The sequence below is a fragment of the Vulpes vulpes genome, chromosome 1 (genome assembly GCF_048418805.1).
Source record: "Vulpes vulpes isolate BD-2025 chromosome 1, VulVul3, whole genome shotgun sequence".
NCBI classification, from domain to species: domain Eukaryota; kingdom Metazoa; phylum Chordata; class Mammalia; order Carnivora; family Canidae; genus Vulpes; species Vulpes vulpes.
This window is the reverse complement of record NC_132780.1, coordinates 50,047,348-50,063,893: the sequence shown is the minus strand read 5'-3', so window position 1 is coordinate 50,063,893 and position 16,546 is coordinate 50,047,348. Positions and strand designations below refer to the sequence as shown.

Genomic DNA, 16,546 nt, shown 5'->3' with positions numbered 1-16,546 from the left:
TCTTTTTTATTCCCTGTTAAAAATTTTTTTTAAGAAAATCCTGTTGCTGAAAGAACTAATACAGCCTCCAAAGGTGCTTACCAGGAAAAGAAAAGAAAGTATAAGAATAGGCTGATCTTTGACCAAGCTTTCAGTTTTGTGCTTTTTCAGTTCAGATAAGAAAAATCAGGCTTTAAGTGTTGTCAAATAATATAGGTTAATGTCTATAAATGAAGAAAGGCTAGTGTAATACTAAGGACAGAAAGGTAGCAACGAAATATAGTAGTAACAAAACACCATCCATTTGCTGATACTTCCTGTGATCCTCTTTTTTTTTTTTTAACCTTAATAAGATATGGTCACAAAATTAGTCATTGAAAAAGTTTACTTTTCAATTAAAACCTGCTGATAGAGATGCCTGGGTGGCTCAGCAGTTGAGCATCTGCCTTCAGCCCAGGGCGTGATCCTGGAGTCCCAGGATCGAATCCCACATCAGGCTCTCTGCATGGAGCCTGCTCCTCCCTCTGCTTATGTCTCTGCCTCTCTCTGTGTCTCTCATAAATAAATAAAATGTTAAAAAAAAAAAACCTGCTGGTAATGATTTATAATAGACTTCCAGTATGTTTGGATTTGGACATTTTCTTTGCTTGGTGTTAGTTACTGCTCTTTTCTTTGAAATTGGACTTCAACTTATAAGTGGTAACGATGGCACAATATTCAAATTTGGTATACTTCTTAGATAAAATTTTCATGGAAACCTTTGGAATATAATAGAGAGTATTCTTTCCAATTCCTTGGAATTTTCTCCAGAAAAGCTGATCCCAATTTTTGTGGGCTTCTCTGGCAACCCAAACAACCCTATCTCTTTCTGGTTTGGAAGGGTGGAAGTACTGCCTATGTTTGTCTTGAGTGAGGAAGCTTCTTCCCTTTGCCTTTCTGATATTCCCTACCGACAGGCGCTGCCCTCATTAGGAACTGTTCTTGCAAAGAATTGAATTCCATGTTCAGTTTTATTGTAGCTATTAAAAAATAATTGGAACCAGAATTATTTAATAATTACCTGAACCAATTTTTTTATATACTGCCTCTTTTTGCAAAAGATGGGGCAAACAACAGCCTCAGTATTTTGGAGAAACAAAGTACAGTTTCTAAATGCCAAGGAGGCATTTATCTAGAAGACTCTAAGAGCAGGTGTCCTCTTAAGCTTCTCCTGCTTTGTGTCAGAAATTGTTACTAGGACTCAGATGTTTGGGGCGCCTAGTTGACTCAGTGGGTTGGGCGTCTCTTGGTTTTGACTCAGGTCATGATCTCATGAGTCATGGGCTCGAGCCCCATGTCAGCTCCCCCACTCCATGGGGAGTCGGCTTGAAGATTCTCTCCCTCTGCCCCTCCCCCCAGTCACAAACGTGTGTTTTCCTTCTCTCTCTCTCTCTCTCATAAATAGTTTTTTAAAAAAGGCTCATGTTCTATGTGAAAGCACTAACTGGGATCCTATTCCTCATATTTTAAATGAGAAAATTTTAATGTATTTCACATAAGTCCCAAACACCCAATCTCATTTTCCTAAAACATAGCTATAATGCAGAAAACTTACCATGATTATTAGGTAGGAATTTGGGAGAGCCAGGTTTTTATCTTACCCTGTTTTTTCTTGAATTCATCATTTTGATCTGTATCTAGGCTAGGTAGGTGAAGTAAGTATAGCTAGAGTAGAAAAAGGACAGCTTTAGTATTTCTAGATTGAAATTTTTCAAGGTCGCTTAAAACATTTTTTTTTATCTTGTTACTTTACTGGCTTTTTAAATTTCCACAGAAATATATATTCATTTTATCAGGTCAAATAATACAATATAGAAGTATATATAGAAAATGTTAATTATCTCCCATTATCACCCTCTAGTACTTCTGATAACCATATCTTACAGTCTTGTAAACATAGAAATCTGTATAAAACAATTTTTTCTCTTTCTTTAAGTAGCTTTAAAAATAAAAATAGCATCACACATACACATGACTCTGGAACCTGCTTTTTAACCAATGGATATAGATCCCTCAAGGGATATAGATCCAGCTCATTTTTATAAAATAGGAACATATTCTCTGATATGAATGGACCTTAATTTATTCACCTGCTTGCCAACAGATGCATTAAAATTGTTTTTAATATTTTTTTATATCATTGCTACAGTAAATATCCTCCAACTGATGCTTTTATTTCTGCCAGGCAGATTCACAAAAGTATGGTTACAAAGGTCAGGATGATGTCTGTTTTACAATTCATTAGGTGATATGCATAACCAAAAGAGCAAAGCCATTCCCTTTCTCACCTCTGAGAACATACATCCCCTGTACCTATTTCAACATTGGATGTTGTTCCTAAACATTTGCTGGTGTGTAAGGATGAAAATGACAGCTGTGTTAATTTACCTTTCTTTACTATTAAAAAGGCTGAAAAATCTGCATATTTTTATTGGCCATTTGCATTCTTCTTTCATAATTTGCCTCCTCCCACTTCAGTTTTATTGAGCTAAAATTGACATATAATGTAATTTGCCTTTTTAATTTCAAAACCAACCTAGTACACTTTTAGAACGTTTTACATAATACCAATGTGTTGGTCCAGTCAAATTTAGTTATGTAAGTATATTAAGGTCATTTTCTTGGTGATTTCTTCACTACCAGTATTGATTATAAAGAGTTAATTTTTTGATTTTTTAGAGCAAAATAGATTGTTTTGTTCAAATATCAAACATGGGTCCATAAATTTAATCACTGCAAATAATAAAGGATATCCTCTGAATAAAGGATAATAAAAACATACTTTTAACATACACTTTATTTATTTATTTATTTATTTATTTATTTATTTATTTATAAAGATTTTATTTATTCATCATAGAGAGAGAGAGAGGCAGAGACACAGGCAGAGGGAGAAGCAGGCTCCATGCCAGGAACCCGATGCAGGACTTGATCCTGGGACTCCAGGATCACGCCCTGGGCCAAAGGCAGGTGCCAAACTGCTGAGCCACCCAGGGATCCCCCCATACACATTTTTTAAACTGATTATAGAACAAAAGTATTATATACTTACTAATTTGAATATATAATTTTACAGATTTTATGTAAATTTTTAACTAAGCAATATACTTTATTTCAGATATTTGATGGAACTCTCATCTTACATTAGCTTCCTTTTTACATTTCTTCATATTTACTACTCATTCTCAACAGCTCATTCCTTTGTGTTGTCAGGCATCATTCAACTAATGTGACCTTATGGTAAAAATCACACAATGCACATGGCTGCTCAGAGGCCTGGGAATGGTGCTGCATGAAAAACTCACTGAAGTGAGAAACTTGTCTAATGATGTACATGGTTATTTCATTAGATGTGATTTAAAAAATTATATGTGATAAATGCAGGTCAAAAGATGTCCCTACTGTTTGGGAAGGGAGGAGCCATTGAGCAGCCAAGTTCCCTCTGTGCCTCAGAGTGTCCCTGCTTCTTGGGAGCATTCTGGCTCATGAAAGAGACTACAGATACCCCTCGCCCCTGTCCAGGGATATTCTACTGTAGAAAACTGGGTGGAAACCTCTCCCAAGGGTCTATTAATGTGGCTAAAACTGACTGACAGCCTAGACTTTGAAAAGACTTCCCTAAACACTGAAGGGAATGAGCGCAGGGTCCAGGCATCTGACTTACCTGGAATGCCATCTGCTCGCTCCCCTGGGCCCAGGCCCCTCTTCTGAGCAGCACCTTCCACTCTCTAGTCCACAGTGGAGAAGTTCATAGATACCTGAGGTGTACAACCTGCTCCAGCATCAGACCTCCTGCATTCAAATTGTAGCTGTGAGTTCTTGTCCTTCTCTGACCTCAGTTGCCCTGTCTTATGTAAAATAAGGATAAAATAAGGATAATGTAGAATGCTTACCATGGTTTCAAGTAAGTGCTTAATAAATGGTGGCTACCAGTCCTTCAGCCTTTTTTTGCTCCTCTGCATCTGGCTCACCAGTCAGCCATGCTGCCCCGCACACCGCTGCCCCTGCGCAGCCTCCTGGTGGTGTTCCTGTCACAGCTGTCCCTCTGAAGACCTGTCTACAATAATGGCTGCACTTCAACCTTATCTCTACATTGACTGCCCTTGGCTTCTGTCACTATCAAAACCATGTCCTAGGGGAGGTCACAAAGGGCCTGCCCAGTGGAATGCATATGGTTCCCTCCCCACATCCTCAGTCTCTCAACAGTGCTGGTCAGAACCAGGTCTTCCTTCTCTTCCTTGGTGGCATTGTTCCCTGCTTGTGTATCTCCTGCCTCCTCCATCTGCAGCTTCTCTTCTTTGGCTACCTGTTGGTACTGCTCAGGGCATAACGTGGGCCCTCTGCTCTCTGCGCAGACCTCTCTCCCTTGGAGTTCTCCGCACTCATGCCACTCCATGCTGGCTGACGTTCGTTAATGTATATCTTCAGCCCAGACCTCTCCCCAGAACTTTCAACTTGAATATTCATGGATCTGTTTTATTCTTTTGGAGTGTCCCTCAAACATTCTAAATTCATACATGCAAGCTGAGCTCTTAGTAAATCCTTCACAAATCTTATCTTTCCTCCTTGTTTGGAGTAAATAATATGTCCATCCAGCTCATTGCTTAAGAAACCTGGGGCAGCCTTGATTCCTACCTCCCCTCACCACCTTTCATCAGATTCATTGCCAGTTCCTCTTAATGTTACTGCTGAAATACATACCAGCGACCCTTCACTCCTCCGCTGCAGCCTGGGTAATGCCAGCACCAGCTCCCCTGGGCTCCTGGGCTCCTGGGCAACCCCCCCCCCCCCCCATTCTAGGCCTGCACTTGGGTCTTCCTGCTGCAGCTGAACTGATCTTTGACTGTAAACCGCATCCTGGCACTCCTCTCTGTGAAGTCCTTTGAACCAGAATTATCACTGAATAGAATTCCAAAGCCTTCCTTCTGTGGTACTGCCTCATCACAAGCCACTTCACCTTCACACTCTGGGGTTTCTCTTTCCTTCTCACCTTTGCTCCTCCCTGTCTCAGGACCATCACAGCTGCTAGTCCCTCTGCTGAGATGCCTTCTGGCTTCTCTTTACCTAGCTAATCCCAAGGCTGTCCAGACCACCCAAACTAAATTGGACCCTTCTGTTATTCTCTTTTACCTTCACTGCCTTTTCCCCAATTTGAAATGTATATGTGTATCTCCCCCTGGGCCCCGAGTGCTAGGGGTACAGACTAGGTCTGTGTTCCCAGCTGCTTGGCCTGCACCTAGCACACTGAGTGCCACACAGGAAGTCCTCATCTTTCGTGAATGGATGACCACCAGCTCCTTGCTATCGAGTATAATAGGGGAGGTGGCATGGGAATTGGAGTCCAAGGCACCAGTGGCACAAGTGAGGACATCATAGCCTGGCCCCTAGATGTGCCAGGTGATGCAGGTCAAGGAGCAGCACCGTGGCAGTTTTTGCCAGGTGTTGGGACGGTGGGGGAAAGGGATCCTGCAAGACTTTCCAGAAGAGTGAGAATGTGAGATCAGAAAGGGAGGAGGGGAGGCCCTCCTGCCCTTTGTCCTGCCCTCTACCTGCTTTTTTTTTTTTTTTTTAAGATTTTATTTATTTATTCATGAGAGACACACACAGAGAGAGGCAGAAACACAGTCAGAGGGAGAAGCAGGCTTCATGCAGGGAGCCTGATGTGGGTCTCGATCCCGGGACTCCAGGATCACGCCCTGGGCTGAAGGCAGGCACTAAACCGCTGAGCCACCCAGGGATCCCCCCTCTACCTGCTTTTGTGAGAGTCCTTCCAACTCTTCAGCTTTGTCTAGCTTTGTCCCTGAGCTAATCCAGGACAAAGGTCTACAGGAGTTATGCTGAGGGAGATTGTGACTCCGCCTATACATTTCCAGCCCCTGCACCCATTCTCTGGACTTCAAGCCAGCTCCTGCAGAGAAATGGCCCCAGAAGCAATAGTGAAGGGAAAGCCCTGAAGGGGCTTTTGGGTAGTTTGGGTAATAGGGAGCCTCTGTGCCTTCAGCTTTTGTTTTTCTTCATAAAGGCAACAAACATCTTTGACAGAACCTGGAAAGCACTGTGCTGTCTGTGATGCCACAGGTGAAGAGGCAGGAGGCCTTGGGAAAGCTGGGCTGAAAGAAGAAAGGGAAGTCTCACCAGGCCGAGACAGGCCCCATGCTCACGGGAGGGCTACAGGCCCAGAGCCTATCGGTGCTTCAGAATTAGGTGTCTTCTTACGCTACCTCCCAGAAGGGGAAGTAGAACCCCTGATTCACCGACCTGACTGACACAGGAGGAACCTCCACATTCTCCTGTGGAAACATAGCAACACAAAATATTTGGGGCTACAGAGTATATCATGGTAGAGATCAGCTATGTATCTATACCAGGCCATAACCACCATATATGAAATTATTACTAAAGGAAAATATTTTTTAACTTTCAAGCAACAGATTCACAAATACAGTCACTGAGTATTTATTAGATATCATACGTTGTGCTCATCTCTGTACGTGTGTTTTTATTGTATTTGTTCCTTCTGGGAACACTTTGAGGGAGATAGGCCCACTTTACAGTTTGCAGATGAGCAAAATGAGGTTTGGAGGTTTAGTAATTTTCCCAAGGTAATCAAGTTAGTAGGTGGTGGCCCTGGGACTCAAACCCAGGTCTGAATCCATATTTTAAATCCTTAAATCCTTAGGATGTACTTTCAGATATAACTATTTTTTAAGTTAGGAGCTGTATAGGCCTTTTTCCATCTTGTTCCATCACTAATACTTACATCACTACTACTTGTTTTTCCTTTTTGAAAACATTTCTTTCTTTGAGTATTTCTCTAATGTCTTGAGTTGAATTGGAAGCAAATTCACATTATTTTGCAAATGGACACATGGTAAATATTGATTGATTCTGTAAATACTACGACCATGATGAAAAGAAGATTCACAAAGTGGACTCATTCTTGCATTTTGATCTCTCTCAATCTTATTTTCTTAGTAACCCATTTCTGTTTAAAATTTTGTTTATTCTTGCTGAAAGGAAGAAGATTTCTCTCCCTACGTCAGCTGTAGTCTGCCTCTGGCTTCGGCACCTTCCCAGCCTTGAAAAAGCAACACTGCATCTGTTTGAAAAGCTAATCTCTAGTGAGAGAAATTTCCTGAGAAGGATCGAATACTTTTTGAAAGATTCATTGCTGGTACGTGCTGGGCTTTCATGAGGAGAAAAATCCTTAAAGAGGATGCCAGGTATCATTTCTTTTTGTTAAAGCTAGGGGGAGTATAAACAAGAGAGCAGTTGGCACCTTTTGAAATAATCGTTGTGTCTGCATTTTGTTATAGACCCAACATAGGGGGCTTTTCTGCATACTTGGAGCATGTCTTGAAAACAGGGAGAGGTGTGAGATTTACTGGATGGATAGGTGCCCCTTATAGTGCATACTCTCAAGAATTGATATTAAGGCAAACTGTTTTAAAACAGTATTTCTTATTTCCACATGAAAAATAAGTCTTAAAAAATAAAGACCTTACAATGAGAGGAGAAATAAAACAAGACCCTGGAAGAAAAGTTAAAACAATAAAAACAACTAAGAATTCTGTAAGTTTTCTTTTGGTGTAAGCCTTCCAGCCTTGAACCTTCCCTCCATATGGTAGCTTGCCCAGCCTTCATTGTACTTGGGACTTCTCAGGCCTGGGAATCTGGGGCTCAGTGGCCAAATGGAATGGCTTCATTGCCTAAATCAGGGTCAGTGGCAGGGTTCACAGGCAGTCCTCAGAACCTGACTGGTGGGAGTGTTTTCCCTTCATGGGAGGCAACCCTGTGGAATTGATGTGCATTTTTGTAAGAGCAGGAATAAAGACCAATGCACCCTGAAAAAACAAGTTAAAAACTATAGGAGGTGCTGTGCTCCCTGGGTATCTATCTGTTTTACGAGAACCTCAGTGGTTTCCAACGTGTTTTCTCATTAGCTTTTGTAACCTGGGGAACATAGGGTGCAGAGATTTTCTTCCTATTGTCCAGGTGGAGAAAATTAGTTCAGACATGGTGATCAGTCAGATCTTCAGTTGGGGGCTAGGAAAACTGGACAGGAGAGAGTGTTCCCCTCCCCACTTGAGGTGAGATTTGGAGAGAGGAGAGTTCTTAGGTTAGCTGAATTCACACAACACCCCCCTCCCAGACACCTTCTGGTTTTTTTAATTCATTTGGAACTTCCAGTTTTCTTTTTCTTTCAAATTGGAGGCTGAGTGAGGGAATCCGAATTGAATCAGTTGCCTTCTTTCTCTGTCCTGTTGTTCTTTGAGGTGCCCATGATCTCTTGGGCGTGACTGCCAGGCCTTCCCCCTTACTACACAGGCTTCTGTTCTGGGGCCTTCCAGGCGGCTGTGGGTGGTGCTGCAGTCACCAGTAGCCATGTACCTGCAAGCTAAGTGGCACAAATTGAACCCAGTTGATTTGGAAGTTTACTATGTTTGACAGGAAAAAAAGGAAGGCAAGAAGATAGGTCCAAAAGATTGAGAAAGCATGAGAGCCTGCTTCCTGGATCTCATACGCTGGGATATCTGTGCTCACTGGGGCGTTCTCAAGCTCAAGGGCCACAGGTGAAAAGGACATGGGGGATGTTCAGACAAAAACCACAGGACCAAATAAAGGCTCCAGAATCAAACCAACTCAGAAAAGTCAACATAACTGGAATTTCTCTAAGGAGGGAATACCTAAAGAACACTGCACTACAGGGACTTCAGTCTCCAACTTTTATAGTTTAGTCTCCCCCAGGCTGACAGCTTCGAAGTCTATTGATCTACAAAAGTATTTATCAGGCTCATGTGTGTAGGGATTCGGAGCTTCCATTATGGTTAAAGGAGGATTCCAGAGGGTGTTATCTGGTTTAATTTATTGTGGCATTGGCAGGATGTGACCTTTCTATGCCTTATGGTTCAAGGAGGTAATTATAGTACAGAGCTACAAGCCCCTGATTGGCGTGGGCCACACTCCTCAGGCATCCTGGCTCTACAGTGCCAGAAAACCAGGCAGGCTGGAATATGCTTGTGACATGACTGAGTGATTACAGGGGTAACCTGAAGAACCTGCTTCCTGATTGCATCATCTGATTCATTTATCGAAGCTTGGTATCTTGGTGCAGTGACAAGGCGGTGCAGAAGTATCAGAGCGATCTCGAAGACTCATATAGCAGTGGCCTGCTGTGTTTTCCTTCAGAAGAAACTTGATGCCTATTACATTAGAGTTGAATTCTGAGAGTGATTAAAGTGTGATGGTCTACGTAACTTATATTTTATATGGAGCATTGTTAATTATGTCTCCATCTCTTGGGACTGTCCATAAATAGCCCTGGAAATTCTATAGTTACAAAATGTTGCAAAAACAAAAGATAAAAGTGTGGTGCAGGTTTTACAAAGGGAAATGATCTCCCCAGATGTTCTTTGGCCTCTCAGAGACTTGAAAGCCTGGTATTTTATTTTATTTTATTATTTTATTTTATTTCTTTCCTTCTCTTTTTTCTTTTCTTTCTTTCTTTTTTTTATTTAAAATTTTTATTTTAGTTTCAGGTAGTTAACATACAGTATTATATTAGTGTATAATATAGTGATTAAGCACTTCCATGCATCAATCAGTGATCATCCTAAGTGTACTCTTAATCCCCATCACCTATTTCATCCACACCCACCTCCCCTCTGGTAATCAGCAGTTTGTTCTCTATAACTAAGAGTCTGTTTCTTAGTTTGTCTCTCTCTCTTTTTCCCTTTGCTTATTTGTTTTCTTTCTTAAATTCCATGTGTGAGTGACATTATATGGTATTTGTCTTTCTCTGACTGGCTTATTTTGCCTAGCATTATACTCTCTAGCTCCATCCATGTTGTTGCAAATGGCAATATTTTATTCTTTTTTAAGGCTAGATGATACTCCATTTTGTGTAGATACCACATCTTTATCCTTTCATCAATTGATGGACACTTGGGTTCTTTCCATATCTTGGCTATTGTAAATAATGCTGCTATAGACGTAGGGTGCATATATCCTTTTGAATTAGTGTTCTTTTTTTTTTTTTTTCAATTTTTTTTTTAATTTTTTATTTATTTATGATAGTCACAGAGAGAGAGAGAGAGAGAGGCAGAGACACAGGCAGAGGGAGAAGCAGGCTCCATGCACCGGGAGCCCGACGTGGGATTCGATCCCGGGTCTCCAGGATCGCGCCCCAGGCCAAAGGCAGGCGCCAAACCGCTGCGCCACCCAGGGATCCCAGTGTTCTTTTTTAAAAAAAAAAATATTTAAGTACTCTCTATACCCACATGGGGCATGAACTCACAACCTCAAAATCAAGAGTCTCACACTCTTCCAACTGAGCCAGCCAGGTGGCCCTTGAATTAGTGTTCTGTATTCTTTGGATAAATGCCCAGTAGTGTGATTGCTGGATCATAAGATAGTTTTGTTTTTAACTTCTTGAGGAACCTCCACACTGTTTTCCACAGTGGCTGCACCAGTTTGCATTCCCACCAACAGTGCACAAGGGTTTTCTTCTCCAAATCCTTGCCAACACCTGTTGTTCTTGTGTTGTTGATTTTAGCCATTATGTCATGTGTGAGGTGATATCTCATCATGGTTTTGATTTGCATTTCTTTGATAGTGACTGATGGTGAGCATATTTTCATGTGTCTGTTGGCCATCTGGATGTCTTCTTTGGAGAAATGCCTGTTCATGTCTTATGTCCATTTTTACTTAGATTATTTGTTGTTTAGGGTGATGAGTTTTACAAGTTCTTTATTTATTTTGGATGCTGACCCTTTATTGGATATGGCAGTTGCAAATATCTTTGCCTATTCCATAGGGTTGCCTTTTAGCTTTGTTTACTGTTTATTTTGCTGTGCAGAAGCTTCCTATTTTGATGGAGTCCCAATAGTTTATTTTTGCTTTTATTTCCCTTGCCTTAGGAGACATACCTAGAAAGAAGTTTCATGTCTAGAAAGAAGTGCTGCAGCCAATGTCAAGTTACTGCCTGTGTTCTTGCCTAGAATTTTTATGGTTTCAGGCCTCATGTTTAGATCTTTAACCCATTTTGAATTTATTTTTGTGTATGGTGTGAGAAAGTGGTCCAGTTTCATTCTTCTGCATTTGCTGCCCAGTATTCCCAACACAACTTGTTAAAGAGACTATTTTTTTCCCATTGGATATTCTTTCCTGCCTTGCTGAAGATTAATTGACCATATAATTATGAGTTTATTTCTGGATTTTCATTTCTGTTCCATTGTTCTTTGTGTCTGTTTTTGTGCCAATACCATAGTCTTTTGATTACCACAGCTTTGTAATATAACTTGAAGTCTCGAATTGTGACGCCTCTAGCTTTACTTTGCTTTTTCAAGATTACTTTGGCTATTCAGGGTCTTTTGTAGTTCCATACAAATTTTACAATTGTTTGTTCTAGCTTTGTGAAAAATGCTGTTGGTATTTTGATAGGGATTGCATTAAATGTGTAGATTGTAAAGCCTGCTATTTTCCATTAAGATTAAGTAATAAGGCACCAATCTAATATCTGAATTCTAAATGCACATGAATCTTTTTGACTTCTAAAATAGAAGCGAGTTTTTAAAACCTGCTTACTTTTGAGACTCACTCTTTGGCTTCCATGGGCTGAACTGCCCCCAAGTTCATGGCTTCCTGCCGCATCTGGTGGCTCCTAAATAAATTGCAGTATTAACCTCAGTTTGTCACTTAACTCTGCAGACTGAAACTTTTTTTTAAAGATTTTATTTATTTATTTGAGAGAGGGGGAGAGAGAGTACAAGCTGGGGGAGCTGCAGAGAGGGAGAATCAGGCTCCCCGCTGAGTAGGGGACTTTACTCTGGGCTTGATTCCCAGCACTCTGGGATTGTGATCTGAGCCGAAGGCAGACACTTCACCAACTGAGCCAGCCAGGTGCCTGTACTCTGTAGACTAAAACTTTTCAAAGCAGATAGTCTTGTGTTTTCCTTGACAGAACACATTCTGCAAGACTGTAATTTGTAGCTTCAGACCTACCTTAAAAATTGATGTCACCAAAGCAGTGAAAGCCACTTGCTAATTATGCCTTTTTTTCCTTTTCTTTTTTTTTTTTTTTTTTTACACACTGTTTGGTTTCCCAAGGCCAACAAATCAGAAGGATGTTTTCCAGTTACAGTTCTGTCTGTGGAGCTCAGAAAGCTATTGTTTATATCCCACATTTGAATGAGAAGTGCTGGCTGGGTGGTATGGTGGTGCTGTGTTTGGCTGCCCTGCTGCATGCCAGGGCCAGGATGTACCCTGGTTCTCATGCCCTTTCCTTCACTCATTCACTGGCTGATCCTGCATGCCGCCTGCCCCTCCAGCTGAGTCCAGAGAAGCTGCTCCCTTGCCTTCACAGATAGATTTGCCTACGAAAGAGCAAGGAGTAAAGGGGGAGAGAGACAGGGTTCGTTTTGTTTTTGTTTAGTCAGATTTTATTTTATTATTTTATTTTATTTTTTTGTTTAGTCAGATTTTAAATCCGAAAATACTTCTCATATTCCCTCCTACGTGAAAGTCTTCACAGCTCAATTACAGTCATTTCTTGGGATCCCTGGGTGGCTCAGCGGTTTGGTGCCTGCCTTCAGCCCAGGGTATGATTCTGGAGTCCCGGGATCAAGTCCTACATTGGGCTTCCTGCACAGAGCCTGCTTCTCCTTAGTAAAGTTGGGAGGGGGGGAGGTGTTCTTAATCTAGTAGGAACTTAATAAAATCATGCAGCTACCTCAGTGTCCTCCCTGATGTAGTGATGAGATAGTACATGTTCTTGTCTTTATTCTCCAGAAAGCAGTTGTAGCCACTTTAAAAAGAACAACATTCTTTACACTAAGCTCCAAGCACAGTCCCCTTTAATGAAAGATTATACTGAAAAATTAACTCCACATCCAAGATGATGTCAGTTTTCTGTGCTTGAATAACTTAACAGTGTTCTAGGGTTTTTTTTCTCCTGCTTTTTCATTAGCAGCCTTCTAAGCATTTCTTTCTTTGAGTTCTTTAATGTGGTGCATGTAATTTAGTAGTGGTCAAATAGGAAAGTGCGGTGTTAGCTTATGCTTGTAACAAAAAGGTAAAGAATCTGCTTCTGGGAGAATAGTTGCACTTCCCAGCCTCCACCTCCGGGGGGCAACACACACACACACACACACACACACACACACACACACACACGCTCCAAATATCTCTGTATAAAGGAGGCCCAGATTGCAAGTGCTAGGGTTTCTTCCTGTTGGGGATACAGGATTTTGCAACCAACCAGTCAAATAAAGGAAGAGAGGAAAAAAAAAGCAAAGCGCAGTGTTCAACCTGGGGTTTCAGTGCCACTTAGAGACTGAGCCAAGAAGCAGCAGGAAGCTGAGGGGCTGTCTTCCTGCTAGAACTACACAAGCTCACTGGGTAGAAGCCACTGAGAGAGGCTAAAAAGAACTTAGGGTTTGGGGTATCTTGTTCAGCATCCAGAGCTGACATCCCTGTGTCTTAATGTTCTTGGAAGGCAACACTAAATTTAAAATACAGGAGTACATTTGGTGCTTAAGTTGTTTTTCTTTCAAGCCCAGAAATGATACATTTATCACTAATTAAACAATAATTGCATTATGGAGTAATGAAAAAAATTGCTTATAGTATAAATAATATCCGACAAAGCTTAAAAAGAAGGAATAATTTTTCCAAGTTCAAATTTGTTGAAAGAAACTTGAGTGTTTTGAAACAAAATAAGTTTTAAAATATAAAAGGGATGTTTTAGTCTTACGTTTAGCATCCTGAAAGCAGAAAAAAAGAAAAACATAAGTGTTAATAAAGGTGTTTTACACGGCAGATAAGTCAGTATCTTCAGAATCAATTTGTTTTTGAACTCCATAAAAGAGTTTACTATTGAAATGAGCCTTGTGGAGAATCCCCCTTTTAAAAGGGAAGTTAAAAAAAAATAAAAATTAAAAAAATAAAAGGAAAAAAAAGGGAAGTTATTTTCTGATAAATATAGTCACCCTTTAATTATACACATAAATCACCACAGGGGCTTCTGCCGGCCCTCCCCGAGCTTTGGAGAAGTGGGCCAGACTGCTGGCTCCTCTTACACTGGAAGGCAAGCTTCTCATCAGCTGTTTCTTCTTGAACAGAATGACCGTTCCTGAGTAAAATATTTAACTATCTTAAAATAGACCATGAAAGAGAATCTGTTCTAGGCTTCCTAAACTTCATCTTGTCTCTTACCTCCAATTTTCCTCTTTATTTTTTAGATAAAAATATCTATGAAGGATGATAAATTAAAAAAGCTTGAGGACTTTTCTGTTTCCTCACTGACTTTTGTCTGCGAATTACCTTGACTTATAGTACAATTTCCCTTTCTGGTTTATATTTTCTGTCTTCTTCCCACCTTTCCTCCTCCCATACACACAAGGAATCAGAAAATGGTAGAGGAAAGATTTCTTCCATGAGAATTTTGTTCTTCCATGTTCTCAGGCCTCTTTCAAGTGACAAGTGGCTTGTAATAATCCTTGATGAATTGGGATGAAAATAGATTAGGTGTCAAGGGCAGAGAGTGGGCATGGATGTTATCTGTACAGTGGGCCTCTCTCTCACCTTTTGCCCACAACACAGGCTGAGAGCACATGGCCACTGCACGTTTCTTCTGTGTTGACTTCGACTTCCCTCGTTTTGTTGAGGGCTGAGAATGGGCTGTCCTAGGCAGAGAGAAGATAAACGATACATTTCTGGGTATCTGTGGGAGATGGGAAGGGGATGCACACCCAACAGAATAATCTGGTCCATAAGAAAAGGAAGCCAGAGTCCAGAGCTCTCCATCATCATCTTCTGTTCATCCTCCAACACTCAGTGAAAGGATTGGGGGTGGTGTGAGGGCAGGGGGAAAGGGACAAACGCGTGTTACTGATGGCCTCTTGGCGACATTGTTTCCTTAGACTTGAAATCATCTGTACATGGAAATTGTGAAGCCAGATGGAGAAAAGCAGAGTTTGAGAAGGAACAGATTTTGGTAGGATGGAGAAAAACAAACAGATGGAACCCAAGAAAGTTTTTCTCTCCCTCATTTTTACAGGAAGATAATTGCCCCTATTGTAGGGCTTTAGAGCTAGGGTTCCAGGCTCTGGATTGTAGAGTAGCCTGTGGTGAGTTACTGTAGGGTCCCATTCTATAAATAAGACAGGCCACAGAGGGGTTAAATGTTTGGCTCCTCCCTCACAAGGATGCTGTAAAGATTTAGGGGCTGAACATTTATGGCTTCCAAAGAAGCATAATTTAAGACTTTAATTCTATTTGGAGGATTCTCTTGATAAGAAAAGCAGCTTAAGTGTGCTTTTGTGATTTGATGTCACTAAGACACATGCTTGGGCAGTGAGTACTCCAGGCTTCATGAGGGGACTCACTGACCCTGAAATTATGTGCTCGGGAAGTGTAAAGAGTCTCATTTTAAAAACCATCAGTAAAGTCTGTGGGTGAGAAGAGCTGTTCACAGCTCTGGGGCAGCAAGGAAAACTGGTTTTTAAATCAAAGTCTCTGCCACTGCTGTTTCAGCAAGGTTCCCTGCCTCCTGGCACGTTATCTGTTGTAAAAGCTAAAATGGGTTGTAGAAGCAGGCTGAGAGCAAACAAAAGTCTGAAATATTTAAACAGAAGGAAATCTAAGTAGAGTCCATTGGCATGGAGAGAGCAGGCGTTTCCACATGTTCTGAAGACATTTAAATCATTGGATTGAGTGGTTTTGATAAAAAACATTGCATAAAATAAAAGTATGTCCAAACTTAGTCCTCTCTTAACAAACTGAGTTAAAACATTCTTGCTTCTCCCCCTTTATTTTCATGGCAGCCTATTCTACACATTGGATTATCTTTTCATTGGCCATTTAGAAATCCCTGTAATAAGTATTGAATGATTTTCTGTTAGCATCCAATTTACATAGTGGCTCTGGATTAGTTAGATCATTTGGATCAAAAGGAATGGTTCTGTTTTACCATTTTCAATTTTGGTTTTCTATCCGTGCATTTTCGGACTCTGGTGTGTCTGTCTGCTTGTGGGCACGTGACAGTGTTGTTCGGTCTTAAAACACTTAAGGGGCATATTGTCCATCTATGAAAGTTTGAAAAAATGTTGGCAAACTTGATGAATCACTGTAAAACATAACAGTGTGCTTTTCGTTTCTTGTTTGATTTTTTTCATTATGAATACATAGAAACATTTATGATATTTTCTGGGCATTTATCCAGTGACCTCTTAATAACTGTTATTATTTACCATGGGTCCGAGACACAGGGAGATTAACTGACTTGCCTGAGATCAAAGCCAAGAAATAATTTGCCTCTCTTCTGTTAAACCATGTTCCTGCCAAATTATTTCTTGAGTACATAATGAATTTACCTATGAGAATTTTTAGTTGATTTCTTTTAGATAAAAATGCATGTCAGTGAATGATTAGGGAAGATATGTTACTCTACATGAAGAGTAGCAATTTATAGCTTGCAAAGCACAAATCTTTCTCTTCTAGTAATTAAAAGGAAATCTTCCCTTGCTTT

At 40.7% G+C, this 16,546-nt stretch overlaps 1 protein-coding gene across 3 annotated transcripts in view; it reads left to right on the top strand.

Moving 5' to 3' along the window:
* Positions 1–16,546, top strand: part of FANCC (FA complementation group C) — a 272,604-nt gene that overhangs the window by 222,567 nt on the left and 33,491 nt on the right. For all 3 annotated transcript variants that reach the window (XM_072763814.1, XM_072763799.1, XM_025984233.2), the window contains exon 8: positions 7,036–7,192. In XM_072763814.1, coding sequence (XP_072619915.1) covers positions 7,036–7,192 — 157 coding nt within the window. The remainder of the gene's footprint in view (positions 1–7,035; positions 7,193–16,546) is intronic.